Source organism: Xyrauchen texanus, chromosome 14 (assembly GCF_025860055.1).
Source record: "Xyrauchen texanus isolate HMW12.3.18 chromosome 14, RBS_HiC_50CHRs, whole genome shotgun sequence".
NCBI classification, from domain to species: Eukaryota; Metazoa; Chordata; class Actinopteri; order Cypriniformes; family Catostomidae; genus Xyrauchen; species Xyrauchen texanus.
The window spans coordinates 37,625,573-37,642,362 of record NC_068289.1 but is presented as its reverse complement, the minus strand read 5'-3'; the positions used below and the strand labels follow the sequence as shown (position 1 = coordinate 37,642,362).

At 38.0% G+C, this 16,790-nt stretch overlaps 2 protein-coding genes across 2 annotated transcripts in view; both read left to right on the top strand.

Annotated features, from left to right (window-relative positions):
• LOC127655416 (glucosylceramide transporter ABCA12-like) overlaps positions 1-2,488 on the top strand; it is a 49,568-nt gene extending 47,080 nt beyond the window's left edge. Inside the window, exons 42-45 of the mRNA XM_052143246.1 lie at positions 777-869; positions 1,035-1,140; positions 1,302-1,439; positions 1,579-2,488. Coding sequence (XP_051999206.1) covers positions 777-869; positions 1,035-1,140; positions 1,302-1,439; positions 1,579-1,683 — 442 coding nt within the window. The 3' untranslated portion in view covers positions 1,684-2,488. The remainder of the gene's footprint in view (positions 1-776; positions 870-1,034; positions 1,141-1,301; positions 1,440-1,578) is intronic.
• Positions 2,489-4,180: 1,692 nt separating this feature from the next.
• The window catches only part of bard1 (BRCA1 associated RING domain 1), a 30,355-nt gene continuing 17,745 nt past the window's right edge, over positions 4,181-16,790 (top strand). Inside the window, exons 1-6 of the mRNA XM_052142947.1 lie at positions 4,181-4,239; positions 4,346-4,402; positions 4,904-5,052; positions 6,241-7,274; positions 7,855-7,935; positions 12,970-13,142. Coding sequence (XP_051998907.1) covers positions 4,356-4,402; positions 4,904-5,052; positions 6,241-7,274; positions 7,855-7,935; positions 12,970-13,142 — 1,484 coding nt within the window. The 5' untranslated portion in view covers positions 4,181-4,239; positions 4,346-4,355. The remainder of the gene's footprint in view (positions 4,240-4,345; positions 4,403-4,903; positions 5,053-6,240; positions 7,275-7,854; positions 7,936-12,969; positions 13,143-16,790) is intronic.

Below are 16,790 nucleotides of genomic sequence, written 5' to 3'. Positions count from 1 at the left end.
TCACCCCACATTTCTTTAAAAAAGCACAAATCGAGGTAACAGGTGAGGCAATCACAATGAAAGTGAACAAAAAAACTAGTTGCGAACTTGCCGCAAATTTGCTTCTCATTATTTTCAAATGGAAAAGAGCTTTTGATTCGCCACAATTGTTTGTCAGAACTCCTTGTTGGTAGGCGTGAACCTCCGGCAAACCTTTTTCAACACTGGACAATTTGACTTAATTATGTTGCAAAGCTCATTTGCATGTGATAGTTATCAGTGGCGAGTTTGCCATGAACTCGCAATTTTCGCAAAGGGTGAAGCCAATTATTGGAGGGTTTAAAGGCAGAAATTACAAGCTTATAATTTTATAAAAGCACTTACATTAATTCTTCTATTTAAACATATGTATTATTTGAGCTGTAAAGTTGTTTAAATCATAATTTTTAAGTTGGTAAGTGATTTTATCACACTAAAATCATGTTAAGAAACTTATTGTTTACGTCTTGTGGCTATTATTTTGAAACGGCAAGTACTTTAATTTTTTACTGATTGTCCCCATTCATTGTAAGTGCCTCACTGTTTTTGTGGTAATCAATATTATGCTTTTGACTGATCTAAACTTGTATTGAACCCGGAAGATTCCTTAAAGATATTTTTTATCTGTTATGCTGCTTGTGACCTTCCAGCATATTGCATTTCTGCAGAGTGTCATTTTAAATAGTTTTTGCCAATTCAGATGGCTTTGGGCAAGTGTAATAGGAAGAGTTTGAGCAATATGTGTTTGTGTTGTACAGTATGGAGGAGTGTGAGGCCCTGTGCACCCGTCTGGCTATAATGGTGAAAGGACAGTTCAGATGTCTTGGCTCCCTGCAGCACATCAAGAACAGGTCAGTGGTTCTTCTTCATCATGAGTCAGCAGTTTCCTCCTGCCAATCATTTTCCTCTGTTCTCACAAGTTTCCTTTGTTTTCCACACCAATTGTTGCACTTTATCTTCAGCAGACACTTCATAATTTTGTCCTCGTGATAAAATAATACGTGTTCATTTGACAGGTTTGGCAAAGGATTCACAGTGAGGATGTATTTAGCTGAGGCCTCCTGTGATATAGACGTGATCAGCAACTTCATGCAGCAGAATTTCCCCAGTACATGCCTAAAGGTGAGACGCAATATAGAGCACATCATAAAATATTGTTAATACTACCCTATGTTTGAGGGTACTTTATGTATTTAGATGAATTGAACACCTGTACTTAAGAGCATATTATTGTTTTAGCTGTCTTAGTCGAATTTAACACTATAAATGTTCTGTCCATATAGGATCATCACTCAAATAGGGTGGAGTATCGCGTGCCTGTTGCTCCTGGCGGTGTGGCTTCCATCTTTGACCAATTAGAGTCCAACAAGGCTGTACTTCAAATCAAACACTTCTCAGTCAGCCAGACCACTCTGGATGAGGTAAGATACACAGGCATCATAACTGTCTTAAAGCAATAATTCACCTATATGAATTTGAAAAAAGGAGAGTAATCAAAAAGAGAGAGGCACAGATGTGGTGAAATGGAGACTAAATAATTGTTTTGGCTTGCCTCCTCAGGTTTTCATTAACTTTGCCATGGCGAAGTCGGACACAGACACGCAGGAAATTACTGAAGGCTCGGACGTTGACAGTCTAGACTCTTACAATGCTTTGACCACATGAAATACTTGACCTGCACATAATGCCAATTAATTAACCTTGATAAAAATTATTAATTTAATATAGATAGGACATATTCTATAGACTAAATCACATTTTGATGTTATGATGGATACAAAATATTTTTAATTGTGTAAATGTAAATTTTTATCAGTCTCCAAATAGCTGATGAACAATTATTGAAGAATAATATGAAAATGTATTTGTTACTTCCTCTTATCTCATAAAATGATTCTTTTTAAAGAAATTGCCTGTTTTGTTAGATATTTTGACATTTGAAACCAAAAAGAAATACTGTATGTGCAAAAACTCAGCATTAGTTTACACTTTATGCAAACGCTTTAGCCTTCAATTTGTCTTCATTTAGACAATTTAAATGCTGCTTTTCAAATTAAATTATATATTTTAAAATGTTTTCACTTTTTATTATCTAAATTATTTGGATAGCGCTTACTAGTGTTATCAGTTTTTTTTTTTTCTGAACGTAAATAATTTAAATGAACAACCAAAAATGTGTTATTCAATACAGAATTAAATATGTATGCAGAGTGAAGATTTCATCCTTTTAACTGCTGGCTGCATCAATGCAGCACTTCTCTGGGGTTGGTATAAATCTTTTTTGGCTCCAAGATATAAATGATTCTTCTATGCTGGCACATCCTCACTCTCATTAATATTTTCTCTGAAGGCACGTCTCTTGTGCAAGAATGTACTGAATATTTCAACGGCTCTTTCCTCTGTCTGCTTCAAGGCACAGTTCCTCTTTTAAAATGTACCAAGCTTATTTGTACATTAAAGCTATTTTTCAAATGCAGTTTTTGAGCACTTGTCTTATTGAATATTGCAATTGTGCAATTGGCTCTTTATGTCATAAGTTGTGTTCTCTGGTCCCTCCGCTTAGAATAGTGAGCACTTTTGAAAGAATGACTCCTGAAGTTACTACAGTAGTTACTGAAGTGTGAAGTTACTAAAGTACTTCAGACAAAGTCTTATTCATTTGTAAAAGGAAGTAATCTACAGTGTAGATTCTATTCAGTGTTCATTTGAACCATGTTTCTTTTATGTTCATTCCCTATTTCACAATATTCATACCTAGGCTTTTAGGTGTAGGGGCATAGAACAGTATACAGTATGCTTTATATGATATTTAGTTCCCTTATGATTTTACAGTTGAGATGCATGTCAAGGGAAAAGGTCAAAAGGAAACAATGCTACATTTTGAATTTGTTATAAAAATAAATTATGCAATGACTAGACAAAAAGACAGAGTATATAGAGTAAGGGAGTGAGACAAACCAACTAATGACAAAACATAACAGAATTAATAAAATCTATAGCTACTGTAATACTTAAAGGTATACAAGGTTCTGTAAAAGTTAAGCTCAAACGACAGCATTTGTGATATAATGTTGATAACCACATATACATTTTGACTGGTCAAAAAAAAAAGAAAAAGAAATAGAGCAAATATTTGGGTTACAGTGAGGCAATTACAATGGAAGTGAATGGGGTCCAATCAGTAAACGTCAAAATACTTACTGTTTCAAAAGATGTTTATCATGCATTTATTGTGATTACATTTCTCACTAACCTTTTCTGTGAAAAGTTACATCTGATTTTACTTTTTTATATTAGTGACGACATAGCACTGTAAAACCTGTGAATAATAATAATTAATAATTTATAGAACACATTTAGAGATCTGCTTTAAAAAATGCAATAAAGGGATATTGCAAAGGCCAACAGGATAACATAATATACATTTATTACACTCCAAAATATTTTTTTTCTCTTCTAAGATTTCTGCATTTAAATTTTAATAATAAAATTAATTAATCAATTAATAAATACATTCATTTTAAATTAATACAACTTTTAGGAAAAGATTACTCAATTAAATTTGATGGAATTTTGTTATGAAATGTATGCACAAAAAAAAAAAAGATATCCCCAAGAAAGACGTTTTGTTTTAATCATTTCAATTAGAGAAATAAAAAAATAGCAGCCATGTACAGAGAAAAAAAATGCTCAAATCAGAGCAGTGTAATTGTTTAAAATGTGTTTATTAATTGTGATATTGTGATACAATAAAACAAACTAATATGATTTCCATCTTATCAAAATTGTGTATAATATTTTATCGACTATATTAATACATAAAGTCTATGATGGTGACATGAAAATGCATGGAATGACACATGACCCCAATATAATCCTAAGCATATTTTATTTACAAATATTATATTATATTATATTATATTATATTATATTATATTATATAAACTTAAATGAAAGACCCTTATTGAACTTCATAATTAAAGTCCAGTTGACCAATCAGAGCGTGAGTTCGCTAAACTCCTCCCCTTTGCTTCTCAGCGCTGTTGGCGCGAACTGCAAAAACAAATACACGGTTACATCACTGCGTTTATAGAAATACTGCAATTTCTCTTTGTTTACTGTCATGGATCGTGACCCTGTCATACAGCCAGAGGCAGTGACATGGACCAAGACGAGAGAGGCGATTGCACAGTTCCGAAAACTTCTGCTGTGTTCAAAATGGTGTGTTTAATTTCGATAAGGAAAAAAGCTCTTAACTTCCTGGTTGTTAAAAAACGAACACATTCATTTGTATTAAACGCTAGTAATATTTAACTTGATTTTGCAGCTCAAACATCATGAAAGACCCTGTGTGCCTAGGACTCTGTGAACATATGCTTTGCAGGTAAAGTAAATTAGAGATGCGTGTTGCTGACTGCCTTATATTGATCAATTTATGCCCTTCAGGGCACAGCATGCATATCTGACTCTAGAATCAGTTTTATATATATATACACAGATGGTATATATAATCATGGGATTATAAATAGTATTATGCATGCAATCAAGGTATTGATCAGGGCCACATCAAGAAAATATGTCTGTAGTACAATATATTTAACAATTATAAAATTGTAACCTGAATTTGATATGCAATGCAAGTCTTGGTCAGGCTCGAATCATTAATAGCCTTGTGTAGTAAATATGATCGTACTTTAATAAACTATATTTTATATGCAATAAAAGTCTTGGTAATGCTCATTAGTATCTCTATGTAGTATAATAGATAATCATACTACATAATCCTACTATTATTGGTGTGCAATGCAGGTCAGTGTCCTGGGACACTGATCTCTTAGCCTATTGCTAGCTACATCATATAGTATGCATGTGGTATGTCATGTAGGTCTTGTGCTGGCCCCCATGCTGGAGATGGCTGTAGTGTGTGTCACAGTCCTGCATGGGTGAAAGATATTCAGATCAACAGACAGCTCAGTAACATAACAGAGCTCTTCTGCAAGCTGGACTCCCTACTGAACCCTCCAGAGGTCTCGGGTAAGACAAGACCTACACAACATGACAAGAAGCACCTAAATTAAACTTTAATACATGTATATTATTATATCCTTGCATGTAATGTAGTGAACACAATGAACTTCTTGAATGAATGTGCTTTTTGTTCCACACATAAATCCCCAAGTGAACTTTGAGCCTGGTAATGACTATAATTATGCAATGTTATTATCCATAGTGGTTTTAGCTGGTTGAGTTAAAGCCGTGAAAGGGTGATGTTGCCGGTGGCAGAGAGATGTGCTTCCTGACAGGCAGGTCTGTGGTGCGGAGGTCAGAGTGTTTAATGCTGCAGAGGAGATTGAGTCGGCAGAGGGGTCACACTGGGTCATTCATGCTGGTGAATTGTATAGCTTCAAAAGACATCAGCTAGGCAGGGTAAAAGGAATAGCACTGAATAAAATTGCTCATTTACACAGTACACTTCTGTTTAGCTCTGCCAACATTAAAAGGTTAATATCAGCAAGGGATTTTTAGCCTTTACATTAAATGATGTCAAAGCTCATTTAAAGGGAGAGTTCACTCAAAAATGAAAATTCTCTCATCATTTACTCAACTTCATACCATCCCAAATGTGTGTATGACGACTTCTCCTGAACACAAACAAAGATTTTTAGTAGAATATTTCAGCTATGTAGGCCCATACGATGCAAGTGAATGGTGACCAGAATTTTGAAGGTCCATAAATCATATAAAGGCAGGATAAAAGTTATCCGTATGACTCCAGTGGTTAAATCCATATCTTCTGAAGCGATTTGATAGGTGTGGGTAAAAAAACAGATCAATTAATTTTTCACAATAATCTCCACTTTCACATTCTTCATTTGTTTCTGGCGATTCACATTCTTCATACATATCGCCATCGGACTTAAATATTGATCTGTTTCTCACTCACACCTGTCTGCTTCTGAAGATATGGATTTAACCACTGGAGCCATGTGGATTACTTTTATGCGGCCTTTATGTGCTTTTTGCAGTTCGCAAAAAGCACATTAACATTGCAGTAAAATGCAATTTTAATTGCATTTGTATTGTATTTTTGTATAATTTAATAGATCCAGACCAAAATAATTAATGTCACTTAATTGACTCTTTAATCTATTGTTAAATTTGAATCAATTTTAAGTATTTTTTTTACAGTGGATATCATGATGTGATTCTCCTTATGTTTAGCCACGACCGCTGATGCTGTATATTCAAAAGAGACCCCCATATCCAAGAAGAAGAACTTCAAGATATGGTTTAGCCCAAAGAGTCGCAAAGTACGCTGTTGCGTTGAGAAGCCTGAGGTAAACGTATCTAACGGAGATCAGCAAAAGAAACCCACTACATCACCTGCATCCAAACCTAAAGACCTGTCCGTATTCAACTTCACCTCATCCTCCCAGGACTCTGGGTCCTCAACTCCTCCACGTGGTAAGGTAACTAAGAAAACAAAGGCAAAGAGGGTCAGCCCAGCCAGCAAACGAGCCTGTGGTGCTAAAAAGCCCGTAACAAGAACTCAGGCTATTCAGGAATGTAAAAAGCTAAAGCTAGAGGCCATCAACCTACAGTGGGGCTTTGGTAAAGGAGGTGGTATTGACAGAAAGTATGAAGATGATGAGATGGTAAGTTCTGGAGATGACAACAAGAAATCCAGTAAGAGAGTGTCTTTTCAGTGCCTCAGCAGCCAGCCTGAGGAACCTCAGAAGACTGTCCACCAAGGAGAAAATCAAAATCTCAGTCCTGATGTTGAAGGCACTGAGTCTGGTGGTGAGATGCCATGCTCCTCAGCACCTTCTTCTAATGACCAGCGGTATGAGCCTGTCACAGGCATTCCAGAATCAAACGAAACTGCCCCAGGGCCTATTCAATCTTCCCCTTCCAGAGTACTGAAGAGAGTCAGAGAGAACCAGGACAGTGATTATCCACCTAGTACACCAAAAAGACCCAGAACAATTCCAGGACGAAGCAAGAGCTTATCTAGAGAAAGAATCACACAGTCCACAACTCCTTCAATTGAAGACCTTTCTCCAAACCTAAAAACTTCCAAACAGTCCAAAAAGGAGCAGAATGTGAAGCTGCACCTCTCACCTTCAGCAAGAAGGTCACCAGCTACCCCTGTCCTTGGAAGGAGGTCTCCTGGGTTAAAACGCAACCAGAGCAGTCCAGCTTACATGAAGAAGAACCACAAGGGAGAGACGCCACTGCACTTGGCCGCAATAAAGGTTTGTGATGTTTAAGATTATCCATACCCTGTACCAGTAGTTCTCAATTGCTTTTTCTTCAGGACCCAAGCATTACTTCTGCAATTCAATTTGGTGCCCCGGATGACACAGAAATGACACCCTTTACTTTTAAAATATAGATTTTACTATGAACTGCAGAGGCAATATATTTTCTTTTACTGTGAGTAGTTTCTTTCATGGTTTTCGAAGATGAAGGCATGTCACTCTATTTGTTTATGTTGGCATTTACCTAACTTGGGTAAATTCCAACCTTACCTAAGTGATAGATGAATTTATACCAACATAACATATAGTTTGATTTGACACACAATCTTTGATGTCAACAACAAAATACACTCACTAAGGACTTAATTTAGAACACCTGTACACCTACTTATTTATGCGATTATCTAATCAGCCAATCATGTGGCAGCAGTGCAGTGCATAAAAACAGGCAGATACGGGTCAGGAGCTTCAGTCAATGTTCACATCAATGGAGAAAAACAGTCTCACTCAGAATGGTGCTAAAGAAAAATAAACATACAGTGAGTGGCAGTTTGACCCTGTTTTGTCTGCACAGGGTGATTTGGAGGAGGTACGAAACCTCCTTGCACTAGGAGCCGACCCCAACCTGAAGGACAATGCAGGCTGGACACCTCTGGTGAGTCAAGATAACCCACACGCCCAATGCAGCATACATCTTTTACACTACAGATTTGTTTCTTGTCTGACACGCAAGGTTCTATGTGGTGAAAATGGTTTGAAAGCTTTTTCTTGTTGGGAAAATGTATCTTTGCAGAAAGCTTCATGTTCACTCAATACTCAACTGCTATGAATGGTTAATGTTGATTTCATGAATACTCTTTCATGTTGTGTGGGTGTAATGCAAGTATTTTATCCTGTGTTTTTTTACTTTATCATGTTTGTCTTGCATACCATTTAGTTTGATAAAGTGTAGGTCCATGTAGAGAATTGCTTTCAAAATGGGAAAATGAAATGTTAACACATACTGAAAGCAGTGGAAATTTTGCATTTCTCTTGTCAAATGAATTGGTTTGCATTTACTATGAGTGTTTTCATTCTATACATTAGCATAAATGCAAAAGACAGGTTGCATTGTATTGCTTAAGGGCTTTTGCTAGCTTGGTGATGCTTTGAAATTATTAGATCCAAACTATTATAAATAGGAATATAACAGAATCAGCCTATGTAATATGACGGGAAATCATCAAATCTGCATCTGAGGCATTAATGTTATGTACACAGTTGTGCACAGTGCAGAATTGAATTGAGATGGCCTTTTACATTTCCTGAATTTGAATTGAGGTAGCACATGATGCAGAATTGTCAATTTAATTATAATTTAAGTAGAATTAAAATGGAATGCAATTAAAATAAATTTGTAAACTGCTGTTATTGTAGTTTTAATAATGCATTTCATAATTTAGTATAAAAAGTTAATCACTCATAAACATGTTATGATTAAAACATTAATTAGATTGTTAGATTATAATAAATACTGTTTTTTTTTTTAAATAATATTTAATATTATAGTTAAATAATTATAGTATATCATGATGATAATTACATTATAACAATACATCAATAATATATATATATATATACTCACCTAAAGGATTATTAGGAACACCATACTAATACTGTGTTTGACCCCCTTTCGCCTTCAGAACTGCCTTAATTCTACGTGGCATTGATTCAACAAGGTGCTGAAAGCATTCTTTAGAAATGTTGGCCCATATTGATAGGATAGCATCTTGCAGTTGATGGAGATTTGTGGGATGCACATCCAGGGCACGAAGCTCCCATTCCACCACATCCCAAAGATGCTCTATTGGGTTGAGATCTGGTGACTGTGGGGGCCATTTTAGTACAGTGAACTCATTGTCATGTTCAAGAAACCAATTTGAAATGATTCGAGCTTTGTGACATGGTGCATTATCCTGCTGGAAGTAGCCATCAGAGGATGGGTACATGGTGGCCATAAAGGGATGGACATGGTCAGAAACAATGCTCAGGTAGGCCGTGGCATTTAAACAATGCCCAATTGGCACTAAGGGGCCTAAAGTGTGCCAAGAAAACATCCCCCACACAATTACACCACCACCACCAGCCTGCACAGTGGTAACAAGGCATGATGGATCCATGTTCTCATTCTGTTTACGCCAAATTCTGACTCTACCATCTGAATGTCTCAACAGAAATCGAGACTCATCAGACCAGGCAACATTTTTCCAGTCTTCAACTGTCCAATTTTGGTGAGCTCTTGCAAACTGTAGCCTCTTTTTCCTATTTGTAGTGGAGATGAGTGGTACCGGTGGGGTCTTCTGCTGTTGTAGCCCATCCGCCTCAAGGTTGTGTGTGTTGTGGCTTCACAAATGCTTTGCTGCATACCTCGGTTGTAACGAGTGGTTATTTCAGGCAAAGTTGCTCTTCTATCAGCTTGAATCAGTCGGCCCATTCTCCTCTGACCTCTAGCATCAACAAGGCATTTTCGCCCACAGGACTGCCGCGATACTGGATGTTTTTCCTTTTCACACCATTCTTTGTAAACCCTAGAAATGGTTGTGCGTGAAAATCCCAGTAACTGAGCAGATTGTGAAATACTCAGACCGGCCCGTCTGGCACCAACAACCATGCCACGCTCAAAATTGCTTAAATCACCTTTCTTTCCCATTCTGACATTCAGTTTGGAGTTCAGGAGATTGTCTTGACCAGGACCACACCCCTAAATGCATTGAAGCAACTGTAATGTGATTGGTTGATTAGATAATTGCATTAATGCGAAATTGAACAGGTGTTCCTAATAATCCTTTAGGTGAGTGTGTGTTGTATATATATATATATATATATATATATATATATATATATATATATATATATATATATATATACACTATTATATTAAATATTATATAAAATATTTTAAATAATTTAACTTGGATTTTTCATTATATTTAATAAATTGAATTTAATTCTATGGGCTATGGTGGAAAAACACTTTTTCCCTGAGTGCTCTGATTTACCCCACAGTCTTCTCAGAATTAATGGACTGCAGAGTTTTTAAGACACAGTGTTTTATTGATACACTTCTGTGAGGTTATACCTGCCAGAGAGTGAGACAAAGAGACCCAAGAGCAGAGATACAGTTCAAAGGATATATTAACATTAAATGATAACTTTAACTGTGCTGGCGAAGACTGGTGATCCCAGCACTGGCTGCAGTTGAATTCTGGGAATGTGTGCGCACCGTAGCCGCACAATGGGCAGATCCATGAAGAGTGTGTTTGTAGACGAGTGGGTAAGCTGTGGAAGTCAAGAGCAGATTCATAGGAATCCTCCGTAGCGTAGTGAGGTGCAGAGAACATGGCCAGCAGATTGGAAGGCGATCACTTTCCCGACACAAGGGCAGAGATGAGGAATCCTCCATTGAAACATAGTGAGGTGCAGAGTACAACATCCAGCAGATTGGAAGACAATCGCTTTCCCGACATGTAGGTAGAGATGAGGAATCCTCCATTGAAAATTCTTGAGTGCAGAGAATGAGAGTACAGCGAGCTGTAAGTTAACCACACTCCCGACATATAGGCAGAGATGGGCAACCAAAGAGATACACGAGACAGGGCCAACGACCCATTCTCCTTTTTCCTCGAAGAAGAACCCTGCCCCTGCTGGTGACTAGGAAGGGTGGATGAGACCGGCTACCAGAGAATCATTGGTATACCTGTTCATGTCCTCCTCTCGGGAGCCGAGAGCGAATATAACTGCCCCCGAGTAGCCAGGGAGCAATTAGATCGCACAGTTGTACGAGCGATGAGGAGGAAGGGTCGTAGCGTGGGACCAGCTGAACACCGCCCCCAAGTCATGGTATGTCAACAGTACTCCGGAATCCTACAGCGAAACACAAGACTGGACAGGGGAGACAGCAGAATTAAGACAAACAGTAAGGACTACAAGCAAGAACAGTGTTGGTTGACCAGTCTATATGTGGGTTGTGCATTACCAACCAAAGATGCCCAACACTACCAGTGCCGATGGAGATTGGATCGAGTAAAAGGACAACTTCTCCGTATGATTACCAGAGGCAAAAGAGACTGGCTTCGTGGACTGGGTGATGATGGACAGGGGCATGCCACTGAGGTTGTGGGCGGTGATGGGTTCATCCAACTGGACCATGGGACTCTGCCATTTGGAAGCCAAGTTGATGTCCAAAAAGTTCCCTTCGGCTCTGGAATCCACCAGGGCTGAGACCGTGTGACAGGTAGAGCCATACTGCAGCCGGGCCGGGAGAAGTGTACGAAGTCTGGGGGCTTTGTCCAAAGGTGATGCGCTTGCCAGTAACCCCCTTCCTACTAACGAGCAGTGTCTTTTACCAGACATGAAGCAGAGAGGTGACCAGACCGGGCACAATAAAAGCATAGTCCATTAACGAGGTTGCTTCTACTTATGTGAAATCTGAGTGGAGAGCACTGACGGCATAGGGCCAAGCATTGATCGTCCAAAACGTGGGGGCAGATACAAAGGATAGATTTTGTACTGGATGTTGTCGGATAGATCATTCTGGAACCGGTCCCACATGGCGTGGTCGTTCCACTCACAAGAAGCAGCCGAAACTCGATCATATAATCTGAGGCTTGTGGAGCTCTGTGGAGAAAGTGTGAAAAGAGGCTCAACTAAGATGTCTGTTGTCCCACATGGCAGTCCCCCATTCACTAGTCCTTCCAGCGAGGAGTGTGATCACATACGCCACCTTCATAATCAGGAGACGGCTTATATTATAGATTATATTATTTATATATATATATATATATATATTAGTATTATAGTTTATAATTTATAATATGATAATAGTTACATTTATAATAATACGACAATAATATAATATATATATATATATATATATATATATATATATTATAATAATTTAATAATATACTATTTTTATAGTAAATACTATTATAATAAATATTGATTTTACATGTTATACAATAATATTTTAAATAATTTCATTTTTTGAATTTTTTTATTAATTTATGCATTTTTATTATATTTAATAAATAGATTTTTGTTTTATGGGCTATGGTGCAAAAATTCTTGGGAGGAGTATTTAAGTGCTCTGATTTACCCCACAGTCTTCTCAGAATTAATGGATTGCATTAGTTTTTAAGACACAAAGTGTATTATTGGTACACTTCTGTGAGGTTAAACCTCAATAATCAATATTTTCAAATTTGGATAATGTTTATTTTTATAGTAACAATTTGGTTGTTGTGGACATTTTGTGGTGCTGTATAGGCAATTAATCCATGTTTTGATGGCTGTGTTAATTGTTTTGACAGTAAATTAATTTAGAAAAATGTCTCTTATCAGTTTAGAAATAATGGATTCTAAATGTCAGGGAAAAAATAGGCATAATTAGTCTAAATTATTATTTTAAATAAATGATTTATATTTGGTATCAAAACTTGTGTTGGACTAATTAAAATCCTCTGTTGTGTGACTGTGTTTGCAATTCAGTGAATTCCTCTTCCTGTCTTTCCAATTCACATTCCAAATCAACATCCTGTGGGACGTGGCCAATTCAATTCAAATTCTAACTCATGAACTGAAAGAGAGCCAATTCTTTAAGTCTGAATGTAACCCATCCTTGGTTACCTAATTGTATTTTGTCTTGCAGCATGAGGCTTGTAATCTCGGTCACCTGGCAGTGGTGGAAGAACTGCTACAGCATGGGGCGCTGTTGAATACGCCAGGCTATCAGAATGACTCGCCACTGCACGATGCAGTGAGGAACGGGCACCTAGCGGTGGTCAGACTCTTGGTTGAACGTGGCGCATCCCAAAGTGTTCTGTGAGTACTAAATATGACTCACTCTATGAATATCAGTCACCTGATCAAATACCCAAACGATCACCTGTGGTTGCAGTTTGGTTTGGGATGAAAGATATCAAAGGAACTCAATTTCATGTTTCTTTAAAGAACATTTTGTCTAGGCATTGGTGGTATGAATTATGAGTAATATAAATAATACTTTTATCATGGCAACAATAAATTACACTATGTGTTACATTTACATTTATGCATTTGGCAGACACTTTTATCCAAAGCGACTTACAATGGACTTACTACAGGGACAATACCCCCGGATAACCTGGAGTTAAGTGCCTTGCTCAAGGACCCAATGGTGGTGGCTGTGAGGATCGAACCGGCAACCTTCTGCTTACCAGTTCTGTTCTTTAGCCCAGTGGTGATCAACCAGGGGGTTAGGGGCCTCAGCACACTTCCGGAGGGCCTCAAGATCTCTTAAAATAATATGATAGATTATTATAATTGGGCGGGGGGCTTGGTATGTTTTCTTCTATAATGGAAGGCCTTGTAGACTAAAAGGTTGAGAACCACTGCTTTAGCTCACTACACCACCACCACCACTCTTACTTGCTGGCTATTCAATGATACAAATGTTTAAAGCAGTTCAATGAGAAGGAGAAGGCGAGAACCGGCTTGTCAATATAAATAATATTTTAATGATTAAACTTAAACAAAAGACAAGAACACACACATGACGGACATGCCGTAAACGATCTCTCTCTCCCGCACCATCCTCCGCAGTTGGCCTTTATCCCTCTCGGAGGCTTGATTAGCCTGATAAGCGACCGGGTGTGTAGAATCACTACCCGGCCCCGCCCTCTGCCCTGTCACAAAATGGTTTATATTTTAATAACCATGTGATGCCTTCATTTTAGATAATCCAGTGAGTTCAGTTCAACAATGATCTAACTGACAACATGAATCCATAACCAGCCCACAAACACACACAGCTGATTGTGGTCTTTGCTTACGATGAGGTTGGAGCCCAATGCAGATGAATGAGAAACTAGCGAGTAAAAGATCACAATATATAAACGTTTTGAATCGCAATACAATTAAAATAAAGGGATTAAGAACACTTTTTTTTTGTGCTGTTCATCCCAAGATACCTGCATTCACATCTGGAAGCATTCAAATTTGAAATGCCTCGAACACAACCACAAATTCACCTTTATTCCTCCTCCTTCGAAATGTCAATTCAAGCCAGCAGCCCGTAACCAAGGTAGTTTGGGGTAGGGAACAGAATTTTGGGAGGAAAACACAAACTTGTAGGGGCAGGATTAAAACTGACTAAAAACTTGGCTTAACGGCAACGTGGACTTGCATACGTAAGCAGATTCAGTCATGTCACCGGAAGAGAAAGATTACGAGGTCAAATTATTTTTATAAAATGGCTAATATGCATGCATGAATGCATTAATAAAATAAATAGGGTCAATTTTGATTTCATGCTTTAAGTTTCAAGCTTCATTCGAGGCCATTTTAAAATAGCCGATATATGCACACTTGTGCCAATTCCATTGAATTGTACATTATTGTGCCACTGCTTGGCAACCATAAACAATTAAACTCTGCTTTATGTTGCAGCCCTAAATAACAAGTTCTTCCTTGTCTTGACTAGTTTGGGATAGATCCCGCTGTATTTTCGCATAACACCATTCATTTTCCTCTTTTGTAGATTTGTCCATATATAGCCATGCAAATAAATCTTCCACGGTATAAACAGTATAGCAAAATTTCTACCAGATGTGCATATGTTGGAACTTCTGACGATGTGACTGTGTATATCTAGTGTGGAGATGTTCTGAAACCTCTGCTCTAAAAACAGACACCTACCACCTCCACATGCAATTTATCTGAATGAACTCTCAGAACCTATTTCTCTAAGATTGCAGATGAACACGTAGAGCACAGATGCTCCGCAGGGGCTCTGCAGCTTATATCCCCAAGAGTTCTCAGCATGCATCTCTGCATCTCTTTTTGTCTGTCTGCCCTTTATACATTGATTGACTTGTGCTGTGCTGTACATTGGGAGCGCATAAAGCATCAGCAGATTTATGCTTCGTTAGTCAATGGTGAAGTGAAGCATCAGCTCTGTCATAGAAGCAGTGCACAGAAGCAATCCACTGCTGTCAGACATAATAAATCACTCTCACTCCTTGCCGTGCAGAATTGGAGCAGTGGGGCTATGGCGGCCGTTGGTGTGGGCTGAGCCTGCACTGTAATGTGCTTTATGCATTGACTGGCACATCCCTGTTGTACCAGTTGTTATCTTTAAGGCTTTTCAGGGTCCCACTACATCTGACAAGCTGCTTTTTGGAGGGGTTTGAGTGTAGCAAGAACAAGAAAGTCAGAGCCAGTCTGTGTAATAGAGTGCAACTGTGACCGCCCACTTTTTCAGCGATCTTGATTCTGAATATATTTTTCCATATTTTCCCTGTTTGGAATTCAATAATGTCTTGAAGCCATGAGCCACACCAGCTAGCCCCGAGATGAATCACAACATTATAACTTTTGATTTGAAGCAAAAAAGTATTTGAAAATATTGTGAAAAAGTCTGTACTTGAATAATTTTATGAGGGAATGTACTACTCACCCCGACACATTGCATATGACATAATCAAATAAAAAACGGCTTGATAATATAGAACTATTGATTTATAGTTGTTTGATATATTTGTATATATTTTATATTGAAAAATATATACAAATTGATTATTAGTGTTTGAGAGTGTATGGCAACTTGATCATCATCTGCAGTGCTTTAGGGGCGTGGGAAATTTGAGTAAGTTCAACATAGTAACTCCTGGGTTTGCCTTGCAGAAGCTTGTTTGGTTTGTTTGGATGATCCGAGCAAAGGAACACACTTTCAATCATTGAGATGTGGTTAGTTCCAGTGCTTTGCACTGCTGCTCTCGATTGCTTTGGTTACGTGAAAATCAACAGCTGTGGAGCACCTCCGTGGACTAATTTTCACGCATCCATTGATCTTGTACCGCTGGCATCTGTGTCTGATTTGTCAACTGCAAGATGGATGGAGTTGCTGCGAGGTTTTAACTTAATAATTTCACTCTTTTAACGGCATGGAGTATCTTATTCAGCTCAGGGTGATGAATACACACGTTCCCCTTATCAATATGGGTAGCACATTCGCGTATTTGTGGCGTCTGTGTATGAGACCGTTTGGAAATATTGGATTTTCACTCTTTGCGATTGGAAGCTGTTTGCAGCTCCAAAACAAAATAATTTACATCCTATGGGGGAGAGAAGAGACTGGGATTGTGGCTCATGAATTCAAATGAAATTTTATGGACCAGTAGACCTCTTAATTGTCCCCCAGGTGTTATCTCTGTGCTGAAGCTTAATCTTAACATACATCCTGCTCTGCCTTCTTTTCTTTCACTTCCACCGCTCTTCCCCACAACAGGGTCAAATGATCCATTGAGGGGCTTATCACACACACACTGCTCGCCAAACAGATCCATTAGGCCCTATTTTGTCAAAGGGCTTAACCATTCACTCCTGTTAGTTGTGCAGACTGTGCAAACAATGTCATTGTCTTCATTAATAATTATGCTTGCTCTGACCCACCTCAGTAAGACAATTCTGATGCTGCTTTTTATGTAGCCT